At 43.4% G+C, this 24,564-nt stretch overlaps 1 protein-coding gene across 2 annotated transcripts in view; it reads right to left on the reverse strand.

The window, feature by feature from the left end:
- Positions 1-24,564, reverse strand: part of tasora (transcription activation suppressor a) — a 57,643-nt gene that overhangs the window by 20,045 nt on the left and 13,034 nt on the right. The window contains exons 3-16 of one of the 2 annotated variants that reach the window (XM_079593624.1): positions 19,974-20,066; positions 19,819-19,891; positions 17,570-17,661; positions 17,364-17,495; positions 17,161-17,294; positions 17,057-17,088; positions 14,415-14,520; positions 14,237-14,340; positions 11,740-11,843; positions 11,598-11,670; positions 11,443-11,520; positions 6,487-7,023; positions 4,247-4,626; positions 3,864-3,990 (exon numbers count right to left, since the gene is read on the reverse strand). In XM_079593624.1, the coding sequence (XP_079449750.1) occupies positions 3,864-3,990; positions 4,247-4,626; positions 6,487-7,023; positions 11,443-11,520; positions 11,598-11,670; positions 11,740-11,843; positions 14,237-14,340; positions 14,415-14,520; positions 17,057-17,088; positions 17,161-17,294; positions 17,364-17,495; positions 17,570-17,661; positions 19,819-19,891; positions 19,974-20,066 (2,065 nt within the window). Of the gene's footprint in view, positions 1-3,863; positions 3,991-4,246; positions 4,627-6,486; positions 7,024-11,442; positions 11,521-11,597; positions 11,671-11,739; positions 11,844-14,236; positions 14,341-14,414; positions 14,521-17,056; positions 17,295-17,363; positions 17,496-17,569; positions 17,662-19,818; positions 19,892-19,973; positions 20,067-24,564 lie in introns of both variants that reach the window. The other variant, XM_079593623.1, reaches the window with a different exon arrangement.

The raw sequence follows: 24,564 nt of genomic DNA on the forward strand, positions 1-24,564 counted from the left end.
AAGTGTGACTTTTTTTTTTATGACCACTTAACATGCTCGGATCATGACCTCAATTTTTTTGTGACCACTTAGCATGCTCGGATCATGACCTCAATTTTTTTGTGTGTTCACATACATAATGCCATAAAAGTCACCAAGTTTCGTAACATTCCGATGAAGCTGTGATTTTTAAAAATTCTAAACATTTTTTGTAATCTGAATTTATTGGTGTGTATGTGTATAAAAGTGTGTTTGTATGCGTGTGTGTGTGGGTGGGTGTGTCTGTTTTGCACTCTTGATGTTGTAGAGTTTCCCCCCTTTCCAGCGGTGTACTTTTTTTTAGGATTGTCTCCGATTTGTAGATTGTACACACAAAAATGCGGAGAATTTTTGAATTTTTGTAAATTTCCCATTCATTTCCTATGGGTCGGTCATTTTTGACCGAAGACCACAAGTGTGACTATTTTTTTCACGACCACTTAGCATGCTCGGATCATGACCTCAATTTTTTTTGTATTCACATACCTAATGCCATAAAAGTCACCAAGTTTCATAACATTCAGATGAAGCTGTGATTTTTAAAAATTCAAAACAGAAAATATTTCGGTCAGAAACGACTGAGGACCGCCTGAGGGTTTTTAAACAAACTACAGCTAGTTCAAAACGCAGCAGCTCGAGTTCTTACCAGAACCAGGAAGTATAAAGGAAAGGAGGCATATTCCCGTTCTGTCAACTCTGCATTGGCTGCCTATTAAACATCGTATACATTTAAAATATTGCTGATCACTTACAAAGCAGTAAATGGTTTAGCTCCGCAGTACTTGAGCGAGCTCTTAACACATTATAGTCCTTCACGTCTACTGTGATCTCAAAACTCCGGCCAGTTGATAATACCTAGAATATCAAAATCGACTGCTGGCGGTAGATCCTTTTCCTATTTAGCACCAAAACTCTGGAACAGTCTTCCTACCATTGTCCGGGAAGCAGACACACTCTGTCAGTTCAAAGTTAGATTAAAGACACATCTCTTCGGCCTAGCATACACATAACACATTATAGACTTATATAACTCAATGTTAGGCTGCATAGATTAGAACAGCCGGGACCGGGAACACTTCCCTTAAATCCTGATGTACTCGTTACATCATAAGAAGGATGGCGTCTACGCTAATATTAGTCTCTCTGTCTATCCCGAGGTTTTCCCGCAGCCTGCCGGATCCAGGCCGTATCCAGATCTGATGAAGGACCTTCGCCTGGACCCGATGACAACGCAGTGCTGAAGTGCCAACTAGCCTCTCCCTTTGGAGGATCCCTTTACTACTCTACAGATAAAACCTTGTCGGGATAATTCCGGTTCGCGTGGCTATGCGGAAGCGATAAAAATGTCTGTATTATAAATTAAGGCCAGACAAGTAGTTTGTTGAGGTTTGATATTCAAACGCGCATGCCTATGGACTGAACACATGATGCGCATGTGCGCGGCGTCTGCGTTTTCGCGGGTTTGCGCAGAGATAACGGATAATCGCTTGCACCTTCGAACCTATTTCAGGGAGTGCGTTCTCGAGCCACCAGGCACCGTTTTGTGCGGATGAGCGGCCGGAGCGCGTTAAGGGTTTTCTGTTAGAACGGTGTCGGGTTAGTAACGGTGTCGTGTCGGTTTACTAAGTTAATAACTAATGATCTTTGCAACGAATCAATCAAAACTATCTTTAGCTGGACAATAACTTTATTCTAGAGCTGCTGTAAAGCCTAAACAATCTGTTACTGTAATCTCCTATTATCACTGTAAAGCTGCTTTGATACAATCCATACTGTTAAAAGCGCTTTATAAATGAAGGTGACTTGACTTGAAGCGACGCAACTGACTAGGGCTGTCAATTTTTATTCGATATTCGAATATGCATTCGAACATGACGTGAAATAACCGTAATCGAACTTCAAATAAACTATTCGTTTTTTAAAGTGCCATGTCTAGCGCATTTTTTACAGTCTATGATAAGACCGTTTGCTTTTTATTTTAAAAAAGCGTGTTATTTTGAAAGCGTGTGACTATGTTATAGTCAGATATAACGGCGCGCTGCAACACGTAACGTTATCACCGCAGATGATCCATCAAGCGCCAAGCCAATGTGCAAACTATCGCAAATCAAAGTGAAAGTAAGTCGCAGACACTTTAACACACAATAATAATAATCTTCATTAAAAGTAAAGAAACGAAATGATCTTACCAGGGCTGCCGCTCTCTCTTATTGCAGTCTTTGATGTTAGCTGATGATCAATAAAATGCAGCTCATATGTTGCTTTCGGTGACATTAAATCCATTAAATCTGCATATAGCGCGGGAATTGAAGATCGGATTTATATCCAGTTTAAACCACATTTAGGCCTATGTGACCAGGTGTAAATGGAATCGTTTTGATAGCTATCCGATCTGAGAAAACGCATGAAGTGGCCAGGTTTAAACAGCCCCAGAAACGCAGCAGACGGCCAGAGCATCGCCCGGCGTCCAACATCGTATGACTGCATACTTTCCTGCACAACCGGTCGGCACCGTGCAGATGCACATGTAAAGGCAAGGTTTATTTGCAGATATGAGTCCTATAAGTGTAATTTTGGGAGTCCTGTTTATGACTGTCAAACTGTTAGTAAAGTTTCGATTGACGTTTTTTTTTTGTTTTTTTTTGCACGCGCGGGGGGGGGGGGGGGGGGGGGCTGCGGATGGGAATAGATATTCGAATATATTCGAATACATAGGCTGGTATTTGATATCCGTTCGAATTTGATTTTTCTCAAAAGTGACAGCCCTACAACTGACGCTGGTAGATCACATAATACATCCAGAATACATTCATACTACACATACTCTAGATACTCCTGTGACGTAAAGTTTGTTTGAAGTTCGTTTTGGGAGTTTGAAACAGCTTGAAAAAAGCAATCTTTCTGGAAAGAATGACACAGAACGTCACCGTATATCAGGGCCTGTACAGTCTCATATTTCATTATGTCAGAACTTGTGTGGCGTGTGACGAAACCATCGGCAGAGTGACTTCGGTCACGCACACTGAGAGGCAGAAACATAGCGACATTTCTAAAACGGAAAAGAGCTTTGAGATTGACTGTACAACTGAACTTGACAAGAAATCTGAGGTATATTTATACAGACTTCTGAAAGCTACAGAACAGAGAAGCAAACGGATCCTGCAATTCACAGAAACAACTGGATCCAGACAGAGAAACGTGGATTTGCAGTTATTATTTTGTGTCAATATGCTGAATTTAGGGGTAAAATCATACCCTATAATATATTGGCCGGATCCTGGCCAAGAAAAGCTGCGATAGAGCCGTCAGTCTGAAGGTCTGGTTACGCGAGACTAACGCATTCCCTCTATTGGCCTTGTTAACTTAAAATGCATAACACAATACTGACTGTAAAAATACTGACTGTATTTTGCTGATATTAACTTGCAAGGTCATTCTAAAGCCCCTTTCACACGGATATTGTGTCCCCAGATCGTTTGATTTTGGTTCGTTCACACTGCCAGTGATTTTCCGAATCTGTGAGTGCGTTCACACACATCCGTAAAGATCCCCTAAACACACGTGACATCAGGATGTGTTGTAGAAAGGCCAGGTTAATCTTCCGCTACCTCTCTTTCCATTTTAGCCGTGCACTTGGTGGGTTTTTTTACGCAGCGTCTTAAGTTTACTAATGATCTGCGCTTTCGATCGCGAGCTCTAGCATTTTTTCCGGATTCGGTCATACACTAACACACACTCCACAACGCTGGCGAACGCTCTCTGCTTCAGCGCGGATAGTAAGGAGCTCCTGGAATTTTTTTTGTTCTTTCTTTGTTGATGACGAACAATGTTACTAGGTCCTGTACCTGTGATGGGAATCAGCACCCACGGGATGGTCTTCTCCCCGAGCAGGTTAACGCCGCGCTGCTGTCCGCCCGAGTCTGAACACGGACTGAACGCTTCTAAACTGCTCAGGCTTCCAGCCGTCTCCTCCTGAAACCGCACAAACAGCTTCAGAATACATCATAAAAAGAAACACTACTTGGGCTAGATGTGAAAAGTATTCAAACATCTGCTCCTGTTTCTCATCTTTAAATTTATTAAATGTTTGCTGGTGTAAAAAACAATGGCTTATAAAAATAAAGGCCAGACTTGACTTAACCTGAGAATAATACATGAATAGAGTTAAGATCACAGTACACACTGAACAACCCTGTAAACGCGGAGTTGCTGGAGCGCGCTGATCTACCTCGAGCCTGTCGGTCCTCTCGGGCTCGTCCTCATCGATGAACCTCTTCCTCAGGTCGATGTCTCGGTCCGTGGGGAGGCCGAGTCTCAGCATGCTGTCGAACAGAGCGGCGTCGGAGATGTCCTCGCTCTCCTTCATCTCCGAGTCTGCGGGGGACTCAGAGGAGACTCGGGTCAGGTTGTCGATCAGCTTGATGACCTCGAGCGCCCCGTGGGTCTTGTCTTTGCGCAGGTCTGTGTCGAGGCTCGTCTTCCCGAAGCTGTCCAGCATCTGCATGACCTTCAGCGCACTCTGAGACTTGTCCTTCCTCAGGTCTGTGTCCTGAAGACCACACGTGCTCAGGACATCAGAGAGATGAGGAGCGGACTGCCTCTCATCCGCTGAGAGAGAGAGAGAGAGAGAGAGAGAGAGAGAGAGAGAGAAGAGAGGAGATAGAGAGAGAGAGAAAGAGAGAGAGGAGATAGAGAGAGATAGAGAGAGAGAAAGAGAGAGAGAGAGAGAGAGAGAGAGAGAGAGAGATAGAGAGATCTTATTCACATTTGTTTTTCTGATTAATTGTTTTGCTCTATGAGAAAGACAAGGTAACAAAATATTCGGGGCTTTACTAAAAACATTCGGGGCTTAAGCCCCCTTAGCCCAGCCCTAGCACCATTTAAAGGTGCAATGTGTATTACTTCTGAGGATCTATTGACAGAAATGCAATATAAGATCCATAACTGTTTTCAGTGGTGTATAAAGACCTTACTTAATGAACCGTTATGTTTTTATTACCTTAGAAAGAGTCATTTATATCTACATAAGCGCAGGCACCCCCTTCTATGAAGATCGACATATTGTGACGTCGTGTTTCTAGCGTAGCCGACAGCGAACACACAGCGCTACAGAGTTTGCTATGTGGGGAGAGATGTGCTGGTTACGTCGGACACCGTAGCTTCTCCTTCCAGTTTGAAAAGGGAGGGATAGGCCGTAAGTGACTTTCTGTTTGCAATTCACAAATCTCACCAATAGATGCCGCTAAAAATCACACACTGCACCTTTAATGGTCAAACTGTTATTAATAAATATTCGAATATTAATAAACAAACGAGCTTCGAATATAATTTTTGGGCTAAAGTCAAAGCCCTAATATATATATATATATATATATATATATATGTGTGTGTGTATATATATACAGGGTTTGATATTACTGTAATTAACTGCACTAAATATGACAGATGTGTCTTACACACGCTTCCCCAGTAAAGTGAGTAACATGGCTATAGTGGTTTGACAGCGGTACCCGCCACAGCGGATTTTTACCCGCATTTTCCGGGTGTTAATGTTAAACGTACTGTCAGAATTATACAATGTTGTCTAAAGAAGCCTTTTCAGCGGCTGCTCCTGATCTCTGGAAGAGTCCACATGTTCGTATCAGAACAGTTCGACTGCTGTAGACGCGCCGGTACTCCTTAGCTCTCATCTCCAGGTGAGTTTTGATACTGTGACATGTTTTTATTTATTTATTAATTTGTGTATCCTGACATTGTTAAGCACTTTGGTCAGCTGTGGTTGTACATTTGAACTTGAACTATTCAGTGCAAACTAGATTCTGAAAATTAAAGGTTTGTATCAGCGATCTCTGTAGGCGGCTTAGGCTCTGAGGTCTGCACACAAAAACAACTGGTTTCACCAACCACTCAAAACCAAAATAAACAGTGTTCAACCAATCACAGACAGGGGCGGGTGTTGTGAGGTTTTGCGCTCGTGCACGGTGACGGCTACACGCGAATTCGGAGCTGAAGAAGAAGCCAGTGTCTATCAACAAGAGAAACTGAGGAGGAGGAGGAGGAGGAGGAGGATTAGGGCGAGGGAATACCAGCGTGTTTATATTCATGTTATTTATTCATGTGTAGACACATATAGTTATTATCGGGAAGGCTTTCGAGGTGTCACTGTTTCTTCTGGACAGGCGAGTCGCTGCTAGTGCTGACTTGTTTGGATGTGAACTGTGTGTGAAAATATCCTTCTTGAAATAATATGAGCGAAGCTCGACTAAACTTGGGTAGCTCTAGCTAAGAAATGCGCGTGCATGATGTTTTTTTTTCATGATGAACGAAACGGGAGGGAGAGACGAGCTAACTTGGTTTGATTGGGATCTCGCTTCAAACACAATCGCTGATACAACCTTTAAGCTTTGCCCCGATGAATCTGCATCTTCCTTCTCCACCTGCTCCCCGAGATAACCCTGATCTCCTCACCTTCCCGGAGGTCTCCGCTGGCTGTGCTCCTCTGGCGTTTGGCGGCCCCCTCGGGCGCGTGGAGCTCCCCCTTCCTCTTCTCCGGGCCCTCGGCGGCCCCTGCGCTGCCCTGCGAGCTCTTCTTGTTGCGCTGGATGAGCTCCAGCAGCTCCTGCACCCTCTCGGGGTCCTCCTGCGCGCTGCCCAGCTCCTCCACCGTCTCCTTCAGGCTGCGGTGCGCCAGCGTGAACAGGCCCGGGCTGTAGATGTAGGGCCGCAGGAAGGGCTCCCAGTTGGTCTTCTGCCGGGGCGCGGGGAACAGCTTCTCCCGCACGTCCAGCTTGGCGTCGTAGTCGGTCCGGACGCGCTGGACGGGCTTGCCCAGGCGCAGGTTGGTGAGGTATTCGCACACGGACTGCTGTACGCAAGCGCTGGGGTCGGCGGGGGGGTCGGCACGAGCCTTGCTCAGGGCCAGGTGAAGAGCGGACACGAAGGACTCGTGCTGGGGCATGACGGGACCCCAGCGCTCGGAGGACACAGGCCTGCAGGCGGCCGATGCTGTACACACACACACACACACACACACACACACACACACACACACACACACACATCACCTGCATTTATACAGCGCTTTAACAATATGGACTGTTTCAAAGCAGCTTTACAGTGATAATAGAAGATTACAGTAACAGAGATTGTTTTGGCTCTAGAATAAAGTTATTGAAGTTTAAAGTTTTGATTGATTCTCTTCCGTCACAACGATCATGTAAGGAATAATTGACGACAGGCCGTTGAATTATTAGAAAAATAATGCACACCCGAGGTGGTGATGCGGTCACGACGCGGAGCGGAGTCACATCTCGGGTGTGCATTATTTTTCTAATAATTCAACGGCCTGGAGTCAATTATTCCACTTATACTACAGTTCCCACAGCTCGAAATATTGTTCAGATGATGTATTTCAAGACGTTTGTAGAGTTTTTGTCATTAAAACGCTCTTGTATGTAGGACTAATTCCTTGCACATCTAAACCCATGCTCCGTTGCTAATTCCCAAACGTCATTGTAGAGTTAGCGGAGGTTTGAGCCGCTGATAGCAGAGTAATGCTGGACACACTTAACGACTAGCAGATTGTAAACACCGCTGTGAACACAGACTGAACGCGCTGAACGAGGTCCATGTGCTAATACATTTGATAAGTATCAAATTACATTCATAACCGGCCTTACTGTAAGTGTGTCCCCGGCTTTATGCAGTTATTAATGCAGTTATGAGAGAGAGAAGCATGTGCGTCAATATTATTATTTATTTATTAATTTAATTAGTTTTAATTAATTCGTTCATTATTTTTTCTATTAGTGACAGTAGACTAGCCTAATAAACGAAACACAAAACCCTTTTAACAAGTATAGGCCTATCAATAATTATTTATTTGTTATATAATCTGTAATAATTACGAAAACCCGTGCAACGGGACTATCAATTTATTTAAATATTCGGTTTAATTTTCTATTGATTATATATAGGACTATATACTTTATTTATTAAAATTAAACTGGATGTTTCCATTGATTGTGAAGTTAGACACTGAGAATTGCAGATCGAGCGCATGGGGCTGCAGTTTTTCTTGTTATGAATTGTATAATATTGTCCGTTATTACAGTGAACTACGCGCAGTGATATGAAGCGGTAATGCGGTCAAGACCTGCCGGAACTACTTTAGCCGTGCGGTTCCCTGAAAATAATTGCACACCGTAGAACGTTCGTCAACCAATCAGATTCAAGCATTCAACGGCCCTGTAAACTAAAGGTGTCGTGTTAGCGGCCCCAAAGTTAATAACTATTAGTTATTAACCACTAATATGACACCACTCTAACAGACACATTGACAATAAGTATAATTTCTAAAAAAAAAATTAAGATTAGTGCGACTTGAGCCTGAAACATCCTCTATTGCAAATATGAAAACGCAGATACTTTTCGTACATTGTGTCTGTGAATGCCATCTTTCCATTTAAAGTTATGAATTTAAATGTAACTTATGCAGGATTAGAATATAACACACGTGCTAATGAAGCAGCGTTTCTGTCACATGCGTTTCATGAACAAAACTGGCACTTACTGGGAATTTCCGTAAAAAAAAAAAAAAAAAAGGAAGTTGCTGATATCGGGGAAGAAACTGCTTTTATCCTCCATCATAAACGCCAGACGAAACGCAATAAACGCGGTCATATTCTCTTGAAATATCTAAAATGATCATCTATAGATTCTAAATGTGCATACAAAAATCTGCCAACTGAAGAAAAAGTGTTTTAATCTGATAAGACATGCTCATAAACTACGATGGAAACGCATTTACTGAATAAATCTCTCGAAGCGCAACAACACTCTCAGCGTCAGCTGTGATTGGATAACTGGAGTAACCAGCGGACCAATCACATCGCAGCTTCTCAGATGTTGGTTTGGTGTTTCTGAAACGCCGAGCCGAAGTGTGTGATCAGAACGATTTGGTGTAATTCCCTCGAAGCGTCTTACACACACGAGTGTGTTCCCGAACACCAGCATCCCAACGCAAAAGAACACGACAGCGTTTACTGAGTTTCTCTGTCGCTCTGAGACACACTCATATGATGGAGGGAAAGAGCCCGGTTACAGAAACGTACTGTTTTATTACTGATATTGAGGTCCAGTTTCCCAGGAAGTGGCGATTTTGATCTCTTGAACACATTGGAAGGAAGCACTGTCTTATTCTCACATGTTTTATGCCATATAACAATTCTGTGCATAAGTTAAATTCACAACTGGATGGAAACATGGATATTGGTATTTGTGCCGACTACTGAGTTTTTGCATCATTATGACACTAGTTTGAAGAGAAGCTCACTGACCACGCTAAACTAAGAGAGTGTATGTTTATGACGAGATACATGAATGATAACATCAGTTTAACAGCACAGACATCTGATCCACGCGGATCACTTCCTTGAGTTAATGAGATATGTTAAACGAATGTGCTTGCGATATTTTGGCCAAGCATTCTGTGTTTTGCATAAAACATGTTTCTGGCTTTAACCCCTTATATTGCCATCAGCCATTGCCTATTTAAAACAGTAATATCCTATACTAAACCTAAACTAATCCTGACAAACTATATATCATTTGTAAGCTTACAATCTCTAGTTTACATATTTGGTGACTGATTTTTAAAATACATTACAGAGGAGCCGTAATTTATAAATTTACAACAAGAATATGTTCATACTCCTCAGGCGTGTTCAGACCTTTATTTTGAAATAGTGATGAACATGAAAAATCATGAAAGAATGGTAGAAACCTCAGTTTGTTTTCATGCCAAGAGTTCAAAATAGGGAATGCACCGATACCAGTATCGGGTATCGACTCGATACTGAGCTCATGTACTCGTACTCGTAAAGATGCCCCGATACCAACAACCGATAGCAGGCAGCGTGTGTACGTGTTTGTGTCCAGACAAAGAAACACTGACAACAAAAAAATATAATGGGGATAAAAAGGAAGGCTGTTTATGAAGTAAATATATCTTATTATTGAAATATTAAACAGAATATAGTAACGGCTATACAGCTGTGGCGCGCGAGCTGATAAGAGAGAAACGCGCAGTGGATTGAGCGCGCCCCGGTACAGACGCGCGAACTGGGCGAGCGCATCAGACGTCAGTGGAAAGTTTGTAGTTCAGTCGGATGTCAATGGCAAAGAAAGTAAAACGAGGCATGTAGCTTATTGTTAACATTAACTGACCAGAGAGAGAGAGAGAGAGAGAGAGAGAGAGAGAGAGAGAGAGAGAGAGAGAGAGAGAGAGAGAGAGAGAGAGAGAGAGAGAGAGAGAGAGAGAGAGAGAGAGAGAGAGAGAGAGAGAGAGAGAGAGAGAGAGAGAGAGAGAATACTGAATTGCATTACTCACTGCTCTTGACTAAATAGGCTACCTTTTTTTCAACTTTACAAAAAGATCCATCTATATTTAATACAGTAATGAATATCCAGTGCATTAAATATATATTTGATGAACAAATTAAGTTTAAATTTAATAAACAACTAATATGATTGATATTGATCATTTGGTTTCTCTACCAATACATTTAAAAATGACAAATGCATGAATTAAAAATTTATTGAAAATTAAAAATACAGGTATCGGTGACGGTATTGATATCGGTGAGTACCAAAAATTAAAGTATCGGACTCGGTCTGGAAAAAGTGGTATCGGTGCATCCCTAGTTCAAAAGATAGCATCATTCAATTCTTTTAGAAAAAAAGGTCTGAAAATGTTTTAAATATAAAGAAAACAATAATAGATTCAGCATTAGTGATGTGCAGCGAGCTATAATGCACATACGGGATCTTCTGTGTTTCTTGGTTGAGTTCATTTCAGAATCTGCCAAACTTCCAACACTACTTCTGAATAGGATGTCTACTTCATAAATTGTATGAAAATTGTAAAAAATAATGGTTCAGACTCAAACCACATATGGAGATGGAGGCGCCCTTATATGGGCAGTGATGTCCACTAGTGGAGAAGTGTGGTACTGCGCCCAAACTAAATCTCACTGAACGCTCATTTCAAGAGATATCAACCTAACATTTGAAACACAACTTGTTTAGATTTTTGGCTTTGATTTTTTTGCAGTTTTAGAGTCCTCCAGGTTTTGAAAATATATATTTTATATACAATATGCATAATTAAATTTTTAACATTGTACATTTTCATAAACTCAAACTTCTATAACTTTTTTTCTGTTTAACTTTCTTAATTTATTTCACTTCTACAAAAATCTGCCAAATGTCTTCTTTAAAACAAGATCAATCTTACATCTATATTCCAAAGCATTCTTGAATTTCAGCCATTTAAGTTCAGATTGTGCATTTTCATGTCTATTAAAAAAAGGGGGTTAGAAAGGGTGATGTGGATTTAACAGTGTCCAGTCTCCGAATACTCACAGCTCTTCAGCAGCTCACGCTTCTCTCGGTAAATAAAAAGTGCTTGTATACTCGACATCTTCCAGCCGCCTCGTCGCTCTGTAAAATCACAGACATTTTAAATGTTTGAAAGATGGATTAGTTTACACTGCAGTTTCAGCATCGTCAGACCATACCGCTGGAGTTGGCCATCTGACTGGCGGAGAGCAGGAAGAGGAAGCCTCTGTTCTTCACCATGTTCACCAGCACCTGCAGAGAAGAGCACAGTCAGCTCGTGAACACCAGCTCGAGCGACAGCGGACGCATCGCGGCGCTCACCAGACCCTGCTCCTCCAGTCTCTGCAGCAGCGCGCTCAAGCTCTTCGGGGACGTGTCCTTCTCCACCACGTCAAACAGACTGCAGAACATGCCACTCTTACACACTGACAACACAGAACACACACATTACTCAGTGTAACTTTACCATCCCTACAATAAATGTGCAAAACAACAAGCAAACCAAACAAATCACAAAATGTGACCCTGGACCACTAAACCAGTCATATGGGCCATTTTTTGAAAATTTTGATTTATACATTTAGAAAATCTGCTTTAAAGTTGTGTATTTATGTTCACGATTGTGCTGCATTCACTCACAAAAATACATGTTTTATATATTTACGGTAGGACATTTACTAAATAGCTTCATGGAACATGATCTTAATATCCTCATGATTTTTGGCATAAAAGAAAAATGGATAATTTTGACCCGTACAGTGTGTAGTTGCTATTGCCACAGATATACCCGTGCGGCTCCAGACTGGTGCTGTGGTCCAGGGTCACATATAATTACATTTGCTGAAAATTCAACTGCATATTATGACCAATATCCCTAATGTTCAATCTCATTTTGACTAGTTGGCATTTTTTATATTGTCGACATTAGGGCCGGACTATATTGCAAAAAATGTACATTGCAGTGTCTAAACACGGGAGAAAACACAGGAATGTTCACCACATGACTTGAATAGCTATATTTGGAAAGAATACCATATCTGTATCGGCCGATATATGTTCATTTTTAATGTTATCGGCCCAATGAGACAATTAGGCTGCCATATTAAGGCCAATATATAATATATAAGCGCATCGGAGATCATGACTAGCACAGACACGTTCGCTTGAGCATCCGCAGCCTTTTGTGCATTATAAGTTGTAATTGGATGTTTATTTTGTGTATATTATCTCATATAGGATGCGTTTGGTTAATTAATGCGGTAATAAAGCAGTGGGTGATCATCTTTAGCTTGCACAGCATTAATAACTATGATTGGGAGAGTCATATTGCATAACATTATAAAGAGAGCACTAATGTAATAAAACGTTGTGAATTCTTTGGGTTTAGTTGCTGCAGTTTAATGTGTTTTAATGGTAAGAGCGCAGAGTTACACTTTCTCACTTTCTGACACGCAACTACTGTATATACCCGAATATAAGACGAGGTTTTTGTCCTAAAAATAGGCTGAAAAATGGGGGGTCGTCTTATATTCGCGATATAGACAAAATCACGGGGGAAAGGCAGAAAAAACAACTGAATGAATATGAATTAGTGACTGAAACGCGACCCATTAAGACAAAACCAGCTTTCCTTTCCAAGATGTTAATCTGCACAAAAATCCTGATAATCGAGCCGTCGTCTGATGAAATCAAATACACATAAGATAAAGACAATATCTATGCTGTGATTTCGGCTATACTGGCATGTAAAATTAGAGAAGCAACATAATATCTGTGTTTAACTGAATTAAAACGCTGCTCCTCTCTGCCGCGCGAGACGCAGAGCGAGCGAGCGAGAGAGAGAGAGAAAGAGAGAGAGAGAGAGAGAGAGAGAGAGAAGTGCGCGCAAGAGACGCAGAGAGAGAGAGAGAGAGAGAAAGAGAGAGAGAGAGAGAGAGAGAGAGAGAGAGAGAGAGAGAGAGAGAGAAAGAGAGAGAGAGAGAGAGAGAGAGAGAGAGAAAGAGAGAGAGAAGTGCGCGCAAGAGACGCAGAGAGAGAGAAAGAGAGAGAGAGAGAGAGAGAAAGAGAAAGAGAGAGAGAAGTGCGCGCAAGAGACGCAGAGAGAGAGAAAGAGAGAGAGAGAAAGAGAAAGAGAGAGAGAAGTGCGCGCAAGAGACACAGAGAGAGAGAAAGAGAGAGAGAGAAAGAGAAAGAGAGAGAGAAGTGCGCGCAAGAGACGCAGAGAGAGAGAGAGAGAGAGAGAGAGAGAGAGAGAGAGAGAGAGAGAGAGAGAGAGAGAGAGAGAGAGAGAGAGAGAGAGAGAGAGAGAGAGAGAAAGGTGCGCGCGCGTGCAGGAAGAGAGAGAATGAATTATCAGTGCAATTTTCAAATAAATTTATTTTCTGTTGAAAACCTGATTTTTTCCACAAAAATCTATTTTTGTCCCAAAAATAAGTCTGGAAATGGGGGGGTCGTCTTATATTTGGGTATATACAGTACTTCAAGTTCACTTGTGCATTTGTGTATAAATATCTGATGAATCTCATATAGGATGCGTTTCATTGTGTGAATTATCGGCTGTAAAAGTTAAAGAATTATCGGTATCGGCCAAAATGTTCATATGTTCGCATCCGTAACCCTCCTAGGGCTGAACTCTTCGGGAAATGGTTTACTGTACAGTACCGAACACCAGCGTCCTTCAGTCACCATGATATTTACAAGCAACGTCTCTTTACCTGAGTTTACACACGGCATATTCCCACCGTTTGACCAACTCAATATAAAATAATAGTACTAATTGTGATTTTTATGAAACACTACAGAGTCAGAGATGCTGAACCTTCATGGCTGCCGGTGTAGATGCTCCAGGAGAAGAGTGCGGGCGGGATCTTCTGCTTCACCTGCTGCAGACGCATCACCTTCCCGATCTCGATCTTCTCCGGCCTGAGACAACAACAGTCAGCTGATCAGCGCTCTCACAGGCACACCGCTACACACACCGCTGGCTGCGGACTCACAGTTTGTATGGCAGGAAGGGCTGAGCGAGCGAGCGAAGGCAGGCCTGGTACACGTCTCTCCCCTCGTTCACGAAGTGCCCGCGCCACACCGTGTAGCTGCGCCGGCCTGCGCCACAGCAGAGAGAGACGAGCATTACAGACAAGCACACCATTGTGTTTTATAGAAGATTTCTTCCATACAACAACAGGTCATTAAAGGGATAGTTCACTTTGAAATTAAATGTTGGTGTGTTTTATCTTACCTGAAGTGCATCCGAGATGTCGGTGTCTTTGTCTCCACAGTAGTTTCAATTTTGATATTTTTAGGTCAAACCGTTCTTGTCTGTCAGTCATATAATGCAGGTCTATAGGCACTGTCTCCAAAAGCATGCAGAGAAAAGTCCACATTACACAATTCCCCATCGTAAGTGCACATTGATGGCCTAAGCTCGCGAACTCATCCGGGAGAGTTGAGTTTTCACTTATTCCCAATTTGTAAGCCTTCTATCTTGACGCACTACTCGCTTCATTGTTCAGGCCAATCAAAGGCATACGTTGAGCCGTACAGCCAATCACACGCGTTTTCTGCTGTGCTTAAAAATGCAACGTCCAATCGAAGGCGGTTAGATTAGTTTCCGGGGAAGAAATCCGGTGTAAACAGATCACCTGGACGTGGTTGTGTACAAGAGGTAAAAACTATATAAATACTGTTTGTTTTATCACACAAACCGCTTGTTTCGTGTCTTAGGCCATCAATGTGCACTTACGATGGGGAATTTATTAATTTGGACTTTTCTCTGCATGCTTTTGGAGACAGTGCCAATAGACCTGCATTATATGACTGACAGACAAGAACGGTTTGACCTAAAAATATCAAAATTGAAACTACTGCGGAGACAAAGACACCGACATCTTGGATGCACTTCAGGTAAGATAAAACACACCAACATTTAATTTCAAAGTGATCTATCCCTTTAAGACTAAATTACAGTCATGTCACTCGGCGGCCATCTTTGTAGCGGCAGCTCCTGTCTCTTTGAGCGGAGAAACACCGAACTCTCCAAAGCGGTTCACTGAGCTTACGATTAACCCTGAAATCACCAATCAAACCTGACAACGACGGCCTCATAAATGTGAGTGACTCGATGGCTTTACCAGTCACCGATTGGCTCTTTCATTTGGAAGGCGGGACTTTCTCCTATACGTCATCATATCTGACTTTCACAATCACATTAGCTTTCTACAACAGTGAACCTTATAAAGACTCAATCGTAAATTGCTGAAACTTCAACTCGTATACAGAACCATAACATGTGACCCTGGACCACAGCACCAGTCTGGAGCCGCACGGGTATATCTGTGGCAATAGCAACTATACATCGTATGGGTCACAATTATCCATTTTTCTTTTATGCCAAAAATCATGAGGATATTAAGATCATGTTCCATGAAGATATTTAGTAAATGTCCTACCGTAAATATATAAAACATGTATTTTTGTGAGTGAATGCAGCACAATCGTGAACATAAATGCACAACTTTAAAGGAGATTTTCTCAATGTTTACATTTTTTTGCTCCCTCAGATTCCAGATTTACAATAGTTGTGTCTCGACCAAATATTGTCCTATCCTAACAAACCACACATCAATGTAAAGATTATTTATTCAGCTTTTTCGTGATGTATAAATCTCTACTTTTTTTTTATTGACCCGTGTTACTGTTTTTTTTTAATAACAAATTATTATAACAAATTATCCTCAAAACTGAATCAATCAAAACTAACTTTAGCTGGAAAATATCATTATTCAAGAACCGCTGTAAAGCCAAAACAATCTGTTACCTTAAATTATACGTTTATGTCTGTAAAGCAGCTTTGAAACAATCTACAGGTTCATTTTTAAAAGCGCTATATAAAGGAAGATGACTTGACTTGGTTTTGTGGTCCAGGGTCACGTATATCTTTTTGTGGCGTTTGTTCTTCAATACCGTTTTGAGTTTTTTTTGTGTTTATATAAAGTCCCAAAAGGTGCTTAGGTTGCTGTTTTTTTGTTACTCATTGGTTTAAACATATGTTGATGATGCCTAACCCTCCCTAAAAACAGATGAGCATGTACTCAGAGAAGCACGTGTTTGTTATAGCAATACGAGTGCCAACTAGCCTCTCCCTACGGAGGATCCCTGTACCACTCTACAGATAAAGCGCTGTCCGGATAATTAATAATAAAAAAGTGATAAAATTCTGTCTAAAAATGTTTAGATGGCCAGACAAGTAGTTTAAGGCTTGGTTTGTAGGGAATTACAAACATGCGCACATATATTCAAACGCACATAACTAGAATTAATTATTGATGCGCATGTGAGCGGCATCAGTGTTTCTCACAGGTTCGCGTTTAAAGTGTGTGTAGAGAGAACGGTGTCGTCTTAGCGGCCCCTAATTTAATAACTAATGATCCTTTCGATGGAAGTGAATCAATCAAAACTAACTTTAGCTGGAAAATAACATTATTCAAGAACCGCTATAAAGCCAAAACAATCTGTTACCTTAAACTATACGTTTATCTCTGTAAAGCAGCTTTGAAACAATCTACATTGTTAATAAATGAAGATGACTTGACTATATGAAGTGTGCAGTGAGTAAAGGCGCTGTTGTGCTGGATCTCACCTCTGCTGGTCCCTGACGGCTGACTGACGGACCTGAGGAACAAACACACCTCCGTTAGCCTGCAGCTCAGGACACGGACAGCAAGAGCGCGGAGAGGACCGTACCTGAGGGGCGCGAGGGGCTTGGGCACGGCCGCGGAGGTCTCTCTGCTCTTGAAGCAATACGACACCACAGCGTACGGGCACACGTGCCTCGGCCGCGTCGAGATCTCGAAGTCCACATACTCGTAGAAGTATTGCTGTGGAGAAAGGTCATGTTCAGTAACGTGTTCCCAGCATGCATTTAGTGAGAGGAACAGCTGGGTCACCTGAGTGTACTCGAGAGAGCGGTACGCCTGCAACGACGTCACGCGCGTCGAGTTCTTGGAGAAGTGGCTGTCGAATTTAGGCGTGGGGTCGATGCACCTGGACATGCAGTCGTGCACACTCTTGACTTTACCCTGAGGGACACAAGACGGAGTTTCTCAGACGCTCGCTGCATGTGAACGCAACAGACCTGGAGCGGCGGACTCACCTTGATCACTTTGAATATGATGATGTTCCCCGTGGACCCGGGCTCGATGGGGCTGATCTGGAGCAGGTCAGAGAACTGGCACAGGTACACACCTGCAGAACACACACACACACACACACACACGCAAAGTGCATTTAGTAGTAAGTTGGTTATTTCTTATTTCATAAGTGCTTCACTAATGGCGTGTCTTGAGTGTGTCTTGTTCACACTATAAACACATAACCAATTGTGATTACGTAATTTTAATCTGTGGTAATTTGGATGTACTGATATCGATACTTAAAACCCCAAATCGATTTTTTTGGTTGTAATTTTAGTCTGCTTTTGTTTGTTGATATATGACCTCCACTAAACACTCTCTGCAGCGCCGCCATCTGATAACAGCGATGCGCTCTGTGACTTTGATACGAAACCAAGTCTCAGCTTTCAATTTCTGTCAGTTTTGTCAAACAATAATAGTGACGCTCTTTAATGTGTGGTGAGAGATCATCTGTTCCTCTTTAACAGCAGCACACACGAGTGTGAACATCAGAGGGAACGCGAGACAGACATGTGTCCTCGCTCAGCGGTTCATCAGTGACATCACGTTTAGCTCAGGGGCCGGTTTCACAAAGATAGACTTTGACTATGGCTTAGATATAGTAGATAGTCAGACTTCAGATAGACATCTAAATCAGACCGTTTCACAAAGCACTTAAGACTTTGACTATCTTAAGTAGGACTACACTGCAATGCATTCTGGGTAAACTAAGACACTTTTCAAAACAAAAAACATGGCGGATCGAGTAAGCGCATCCAGCCACTCAGTGCAGTTTATCCCAGCAGAAAATATGTGTTTGTTGGAGGAGTATAACAGTTACAAGGACATTTTACTTGGGAAATTTAGCGGAGAATGTAGTAACAAGAAGAAATGTTTGGAAAAAGATTGCTATGACAGTTAACAGCGTTAATCCGACCGTTGAGCGTTAAAGACGTACAGAAAAGATACAAAAACGAAACTGACGACGAAGTCCTCATTATTATATATCTCCAGTAGGTTACTGCGGTCCCTAAAAACCCTTTCCCTTCTCAGCGCTCTCCACGTTGTCTGCAAACCACAAATTATGAGCCATTTTCCCTTTTCTTTTGGCTGTTTGTGATATAACTGATTGTCACTGCTGGTTGCCAAGGTAACAGAGTCTTAGACCGTAGTTAGCCTGGGGGTGTCTAATTTTTTTGGTCTAAATTAAGTCAGTCTTTATTTTTGTGAAACGGTCTAACTTGCATTAGACTAGTCTACGAGCAAATTTTAGACTTGTCTAACACTATAGACCGGTCTAAAATAGCTTTGTGAAACCGGCCCCAGGACACACGTGTGGAATAACTCGAGCAGAGTTTGCTCAGTACAGCGGAAACTCTTAGAAAACTGAGAATATGGTGCAGAAGTTCATTTATTTCAGTAATTCAGCTTAAAAGGTGAAACTAATATATTATATAGACTCATTACATGCAAAGTGAGATATTTCAAGCCTTTATTAGTTATGATTGTGATGATTATGGCTTACAGATTATGAAAACCCCAAATTCAAAATTAGAATATTGTGACAAGGTTTTCATAAACTGTAATCCATAATGATCACAATTATTCTTCTAATTTTTCTAGTTGTCACCAGTATTATGCACTCCTCCACCTCTTCTTCATTAATGTCTGATTCAATCTCTCACGAAAGCAAGTCTTTTATAACCGTCTCTGTTTAAATGTTTATATTTCAACAACAAACTGGAGTAGAAAGATTATTATAAGTATTATAAACTCTCTTATGTGCATTACATTTTCGTATACAACTACAAGTTTTTAATTTTTTATTCTATTTATTAATTGGTATTGAATAAAGTTCAGTTTTTGGCCTATTGGACACTTTCATTTCTGTGTTTTGGTAAAAACCTAAATTAGCTGCATCACTAATTATTATTACTTTTTTTAAATATTGTTTGTATTTTTATTAAATTATAAAAAATAAACTAATCAGTAAAGAAACATTACTATAGTAATAATAGCATTTACTGTAAAATAATTATTCTCATCATAACTCTGAGTGTGTGTGTGAATGTAGAAGTAGTGTGTAGCACTCGTGTGTGTGTGTGTGTTGTGAATGTAGAAGTAGTGTGTAGCACTCGTGTCATAACTCTGAGTGTGTGTTGTGAATGTAGAAGTAGTGTGTAGCACTCGTGTCATAACTCTGAGTGTGTGTTGTGAATGTAGGTTTGACCTTTGGCTGGATTCCCCAACATGTTCATCCAGCTGCTGCCCACAGACAGGCCTCTCTCACACACCGCTGCGATCTGCACACACACACACACACACACACACGGTTAGGCCCAGCGCAGGCTGTTGTCAGCAGACTCAGAGGAGGTCGAGGTGTACCTTCTGCGCGTCACACATGAGGAAGCAGAAGGATTCGGACAGCTCCTTCTCTGTGCGGCCGTCCAGCTTCAGCTCCCGCCGCTTCTCCATAAACTGCACAGGCAACATCAACAACATCACTACACACCAACATCAACACACATATCCAGACTGGGGTGAAGTATTATTGCTCAGATCAGATATAGCTACACACGCCTGCATCTCAGTTTACCACACAGGAGGAATGGAGGATGAGATGGCTTCACTGTGTGCAGACAGCAGTGTGAGAACACACACTGGGATGTGTTCACTGTGACACACACTGCACACAACAGCCGACAGACGCCCTCCGGCGGCCGGACACTGAGCACTACTGGTGCTGGCCTGTATGCTGGTTTACTGTATATTAGGTTTTCAGCTGTAGTACCAAAATTGGAATAGAGAATTGTGATTTTTCACTGCTATCTAAAATATTGGTGCCTGCTTTTCAGATACAGTTTCATGGCTGGAAAAAAATATGAATGGCTAGTAAAATTTCTTAAGTCACTGGCCACTGTCATGTGTGTGAAAAGGTTATTTCTAAGCCCTGGACAGAACATCTGTCACGTGACGCGTCTCTGAGTCTGGTTTCTTTGATCTGACCACTATACAGTCACCTAGATATACAGTCAGAACTCAGAATTATTCATACCCCTGGTAAATATGATCAAAAATGGCTGTAAAAAATTTAACTGCATCGTTTATCCTTTTGATCTTTCATTAAAAAAATTGGCAAAAATCGAATACCTCCTTGAACTGCCACCTTAACGTGGTGGAGGGGTTTGAGTACCCGAATGACCCTAGGAGCTATGTTGTCCGGGGCTATATGCCCCTGGTAGGGTCTCCCAAGGCAAACAGGTCCTAGGCGACGGGTCAGACTAAGAGCGGTTCAAAAAACCCTTATGAGAAAAACTAAATCGAGGACCGTGACGTCGCCCGGTATGGCGCAGCCGGGGCCCCACCCTGGAGCCAGGCCCGGGGTTGGGGCTCGTATGCGAGCGCCTGGTGGCCGGGCCTCCCCCCACGGGGTCCGGCCGGGCTCAGCCCGAAGGAGCGACATGAGGCCGCCTTCCCGTGGGCTCACCACCTGCAGGAGGGACCGTAAGGGGCCGGTGCTTAGAGGATCGAGCGGCAGTCAAAGGCGGGGACCTCGACAACACGGAAACTAGCTCTAGGGACGTGGAACATCACCTCGCTGGCAGGGAAGGAGCCTGAGATTGTGCGGGAGGTTGAGAGGTTCCCCAAGAGAATCACCTCTACGCACGGCTTGGGCTCTGGAACCACCCTCCTTGAGAGAGGATGGACTCTTCACCACTCCGGAGTAGGGGTGCACGATATATCGAATTAATATCGTTATCGCGATATCACGTTGCCCGATATTATATCGAAAGTCTCGCGATAATTTTGCGATATTTTGTTTATGATGCGTCCGACATGCACCTCTCGAAAAATACACGTCGCTTGGTAGCGTTGCATTTCCCCCGACTCATGTCCTGGTTCTCCTTCTCCATAAACAACATGCAATCAAGGAGAGGGCTAACTTTTCATGCTACAGATTTCCCACAGTGGTCAGAAAGAAGACACTTTGTTTCTCTCAATATGACTCTAGTCGCTACTCGCTCCAAAGCTAATCGCCGTCACTCTCTCACTTCTCCCTCGCTCTACCACACAGTCCCCACACACACACACTTGCCGGCTTGACGCACACACCCGCGCACAAGTATAAACATCAGGCCACCTGGCCGCTTCATGTGTTTTCTCAGATCGGATAGCTCTCTGATTTATCAAAACGATTTCATTTACACCTGGTCACATAAATGTGTTTTTGCAAAACGGATATAAATCCGATCTTCAATTCCCGCGGTATATGCAGATTTAATGGAGTCCACGTCACCGAAAGCAACAGTTATGATCTGCATTTTATTGATCGTCAGCTAAAATTTCGAAATCAAAGACCGCAATAAGAGAGAGTGGCAACAGCCCTGGTAAGATCATTTCATTTCTTTACTTTTAATAAAGATGATTGTGTGTTAAGCGTCTGCGACTTACTTTCACTTTGATTTGCGATAGTTTGCACGTTGGCTTGATGATGCTCAGCTTTGGTGATGCGTGCTGCAGTAGCGTCGTCATATCTGGCTATAACATGAAATATAGCCTATAACACGCTCACACATTTTTAGCATTTTTGTTTGGAGTAAAATTTACATGTGGTTTCAACAACCAGATGCATTTACACTTGTTCAGTTTCGTCTGGAATGCGGCCCAGACCTCCTCCTGAAGTGGTTTGAGCGATCGGAATTGAAATATCAAAATTAATATCGATATCGCAATATTCATTACCAATGTCGCAATATCAAATTTTGTCAATATATCGTGCACCCCTACTCTGGAGGCGGTGGGCTGGTGCGGGTTTGTTTATAGCCCCCCAGCTCAGCCGCCATGTGTTGGAGTTTACCCCGGTGAACGAGAGGGTCGTATCCCTGCGCCTACGGGGATAGGTCTCTCACTGTCGTGTGTGCCTACGGGCCAAACGGCTGTGCAGAGTACCCGGCCTTCTTGTGGTCCCTGGGAGGGGTGCTGGAAAGTGCTCCGACTGGAGACTCCGTCGTTCTACTGGGGGACTTCAACGCCCACGTGGGCAATGACAGTGTTACCTGGAGGGGAGTGTTTGGTAGGAACGGCCCCCCTGATCTGAACCCGAGCGGTGTTCAGTTATTGGACTTCTGTGCTAGTTAAGGTTTGTCCATAACGAACACCATGTTCAAGCATAAGGGTGTCCATCAGTACACGTGGCACCAGGACACCCTAGGCCGTAGGACGATGATCGACTTTGTGGTCGTTTCATCTGACCTGCGGCCGTATGTCTTGGACACTCGGGTAAAGAGAGGGGCGGAGCTGTCAACTGATCACCACCTGGTGGTGAGTTGGATCCGATGGCGGAAGAGGAAGCTGGACAGACTCGGCAGACCCAAGCGTACTGTAAGGGTCTGCTGGGAACGTTTGGCTAAGTCTACTGTCAGAGAGATCTTCAACTCCCACCTCCGGCAGAGCTTCGACCGGATCCCGAGGGAGGCTGGAGATATTGAGTCCGAGTGGACCATGTTCTCCACCTCCATTGTCGAAGCGGCCGCTCGGAGCAGTGGCCGTAAGGTCTCCGGTGCCTGTCGAGGCGGCAATCCCCGAACCCGGTTATGGACACCGGAAGTAAAGGATGCCGTCAAGCTGAAGGAGGAGTCCTATCGGGCCTGGTTGGCTTGTGGGACTCCTGAGGCAGCTGACAGGTACCAGCAGGCCAAGCGAACTGCAGCCTGGGTGGTTGTGGAGGCAAAAACTCGGGCCTGGGAGGAGTTCGGTGAGGCCATGGAAAAGGACTATCGGCTGGCCTCGAAGAGATTCTGAGATCCGCCCGGAAATACCTGAAGTCTCTGGATGTTGTGGGGCTGTCTTGGCTGACACGCCTCTGCAGCATCGCGTGGCAGTCGGGGACAGTGCCTCTGGGATGGCAGACCGGGGTGGTGGTCCCTCTTTTTAAGAAGGGAGACCGGAGGGTGTGTTCCAACTATCGGGGGATCACACTTCTCAGCCTCCCCAGGAAAGTCTATGCCGGGGTACTGGAGAGGAGAATACGGCCGATAGTAGAACCTCGGATTCAGGAGGAACAGTGCGGTTTTCGTCCAGGCCGTGGAACACTGGACCAGCTCTATACCCTCTACAGGGTGCTGGAGGGTTCATGGGAGTTTGCCCAACCAATCTACATGTGCTTTGTGGATTTGGAGAAGGCATTCGACTGTGTCCCTCGTGGCGGCCTGTGGAGGGTGCTCCGGGAGTATGGGGTCCGGGGTCCTTTGCTAAGGGCTGTCCGGTCCCTGTACGACCGAAGCAGGAGCTTGGTTCGCATTGCCGGCAGTAAGTCATACTTCTTCCCGGTGCATGTTGGACTCCGGCAGGGCTGCCCTTTGTCGCCGGTTCTGTTCATTATTTTTATGGACAGAATTTCTAGGCGCAGCCAGGGGCCGGAGGGTGTCGGGTTTGGGAACAACACGATTTCGTCTCTGCTCTTTGCAGATGATGTTGTCGTGTTGGCCCCTTCAGACCAGGAACTTCAGCATGCACTGGGACGGTTTGCAGCCGAGTGTGAAGCGGCCGGGATGAGAATCAGCACCTCCAGTGTTTATCACAGGTTCGTGTTTAAAGTCTGTGTAGAGAGAACGGTGTTCAACAAATTATCCTTGCGACGGAAGTGAATCAATCAAAACTAACTTTATCTGGAAAATAACATTATTCAAGAACCGCTATAAAGCCAAAACAATCTGTTACCTTAAATTATACGTTTATCTCTGTAAAGCAGCTTTGAAACAATCTACATTGTTAAAAGCGCTATATAAATGAAGATGACTTGACTCCAAATCCGAGGCCATGGTCCTCAGTCGGAAAAGGGTGGCTTGCCTACTTCAGGTTGGTGGAGAGTTCCTGCCTCAAGTGGAGGAGTTTAAGTATCTTGGGGTTTTGTTCACGAGTGAGTGAAGGATGGAACGGGAGATTGACAGACGGATAATGCGGTCGATGTACCGGT

This window comes from Phoxinus phoxinus, assembly GCF_949152265.1.
Source record: "Phoxinus phoxinus genome assembly, chromosome: 20".
Taxonomy (NCBI): Eukaryota; Metazoa; Chordata; class Actinopteri; order Cypriniformes; family Leuciscidae; genus Phoxinus; species Phoxinus phoxinus.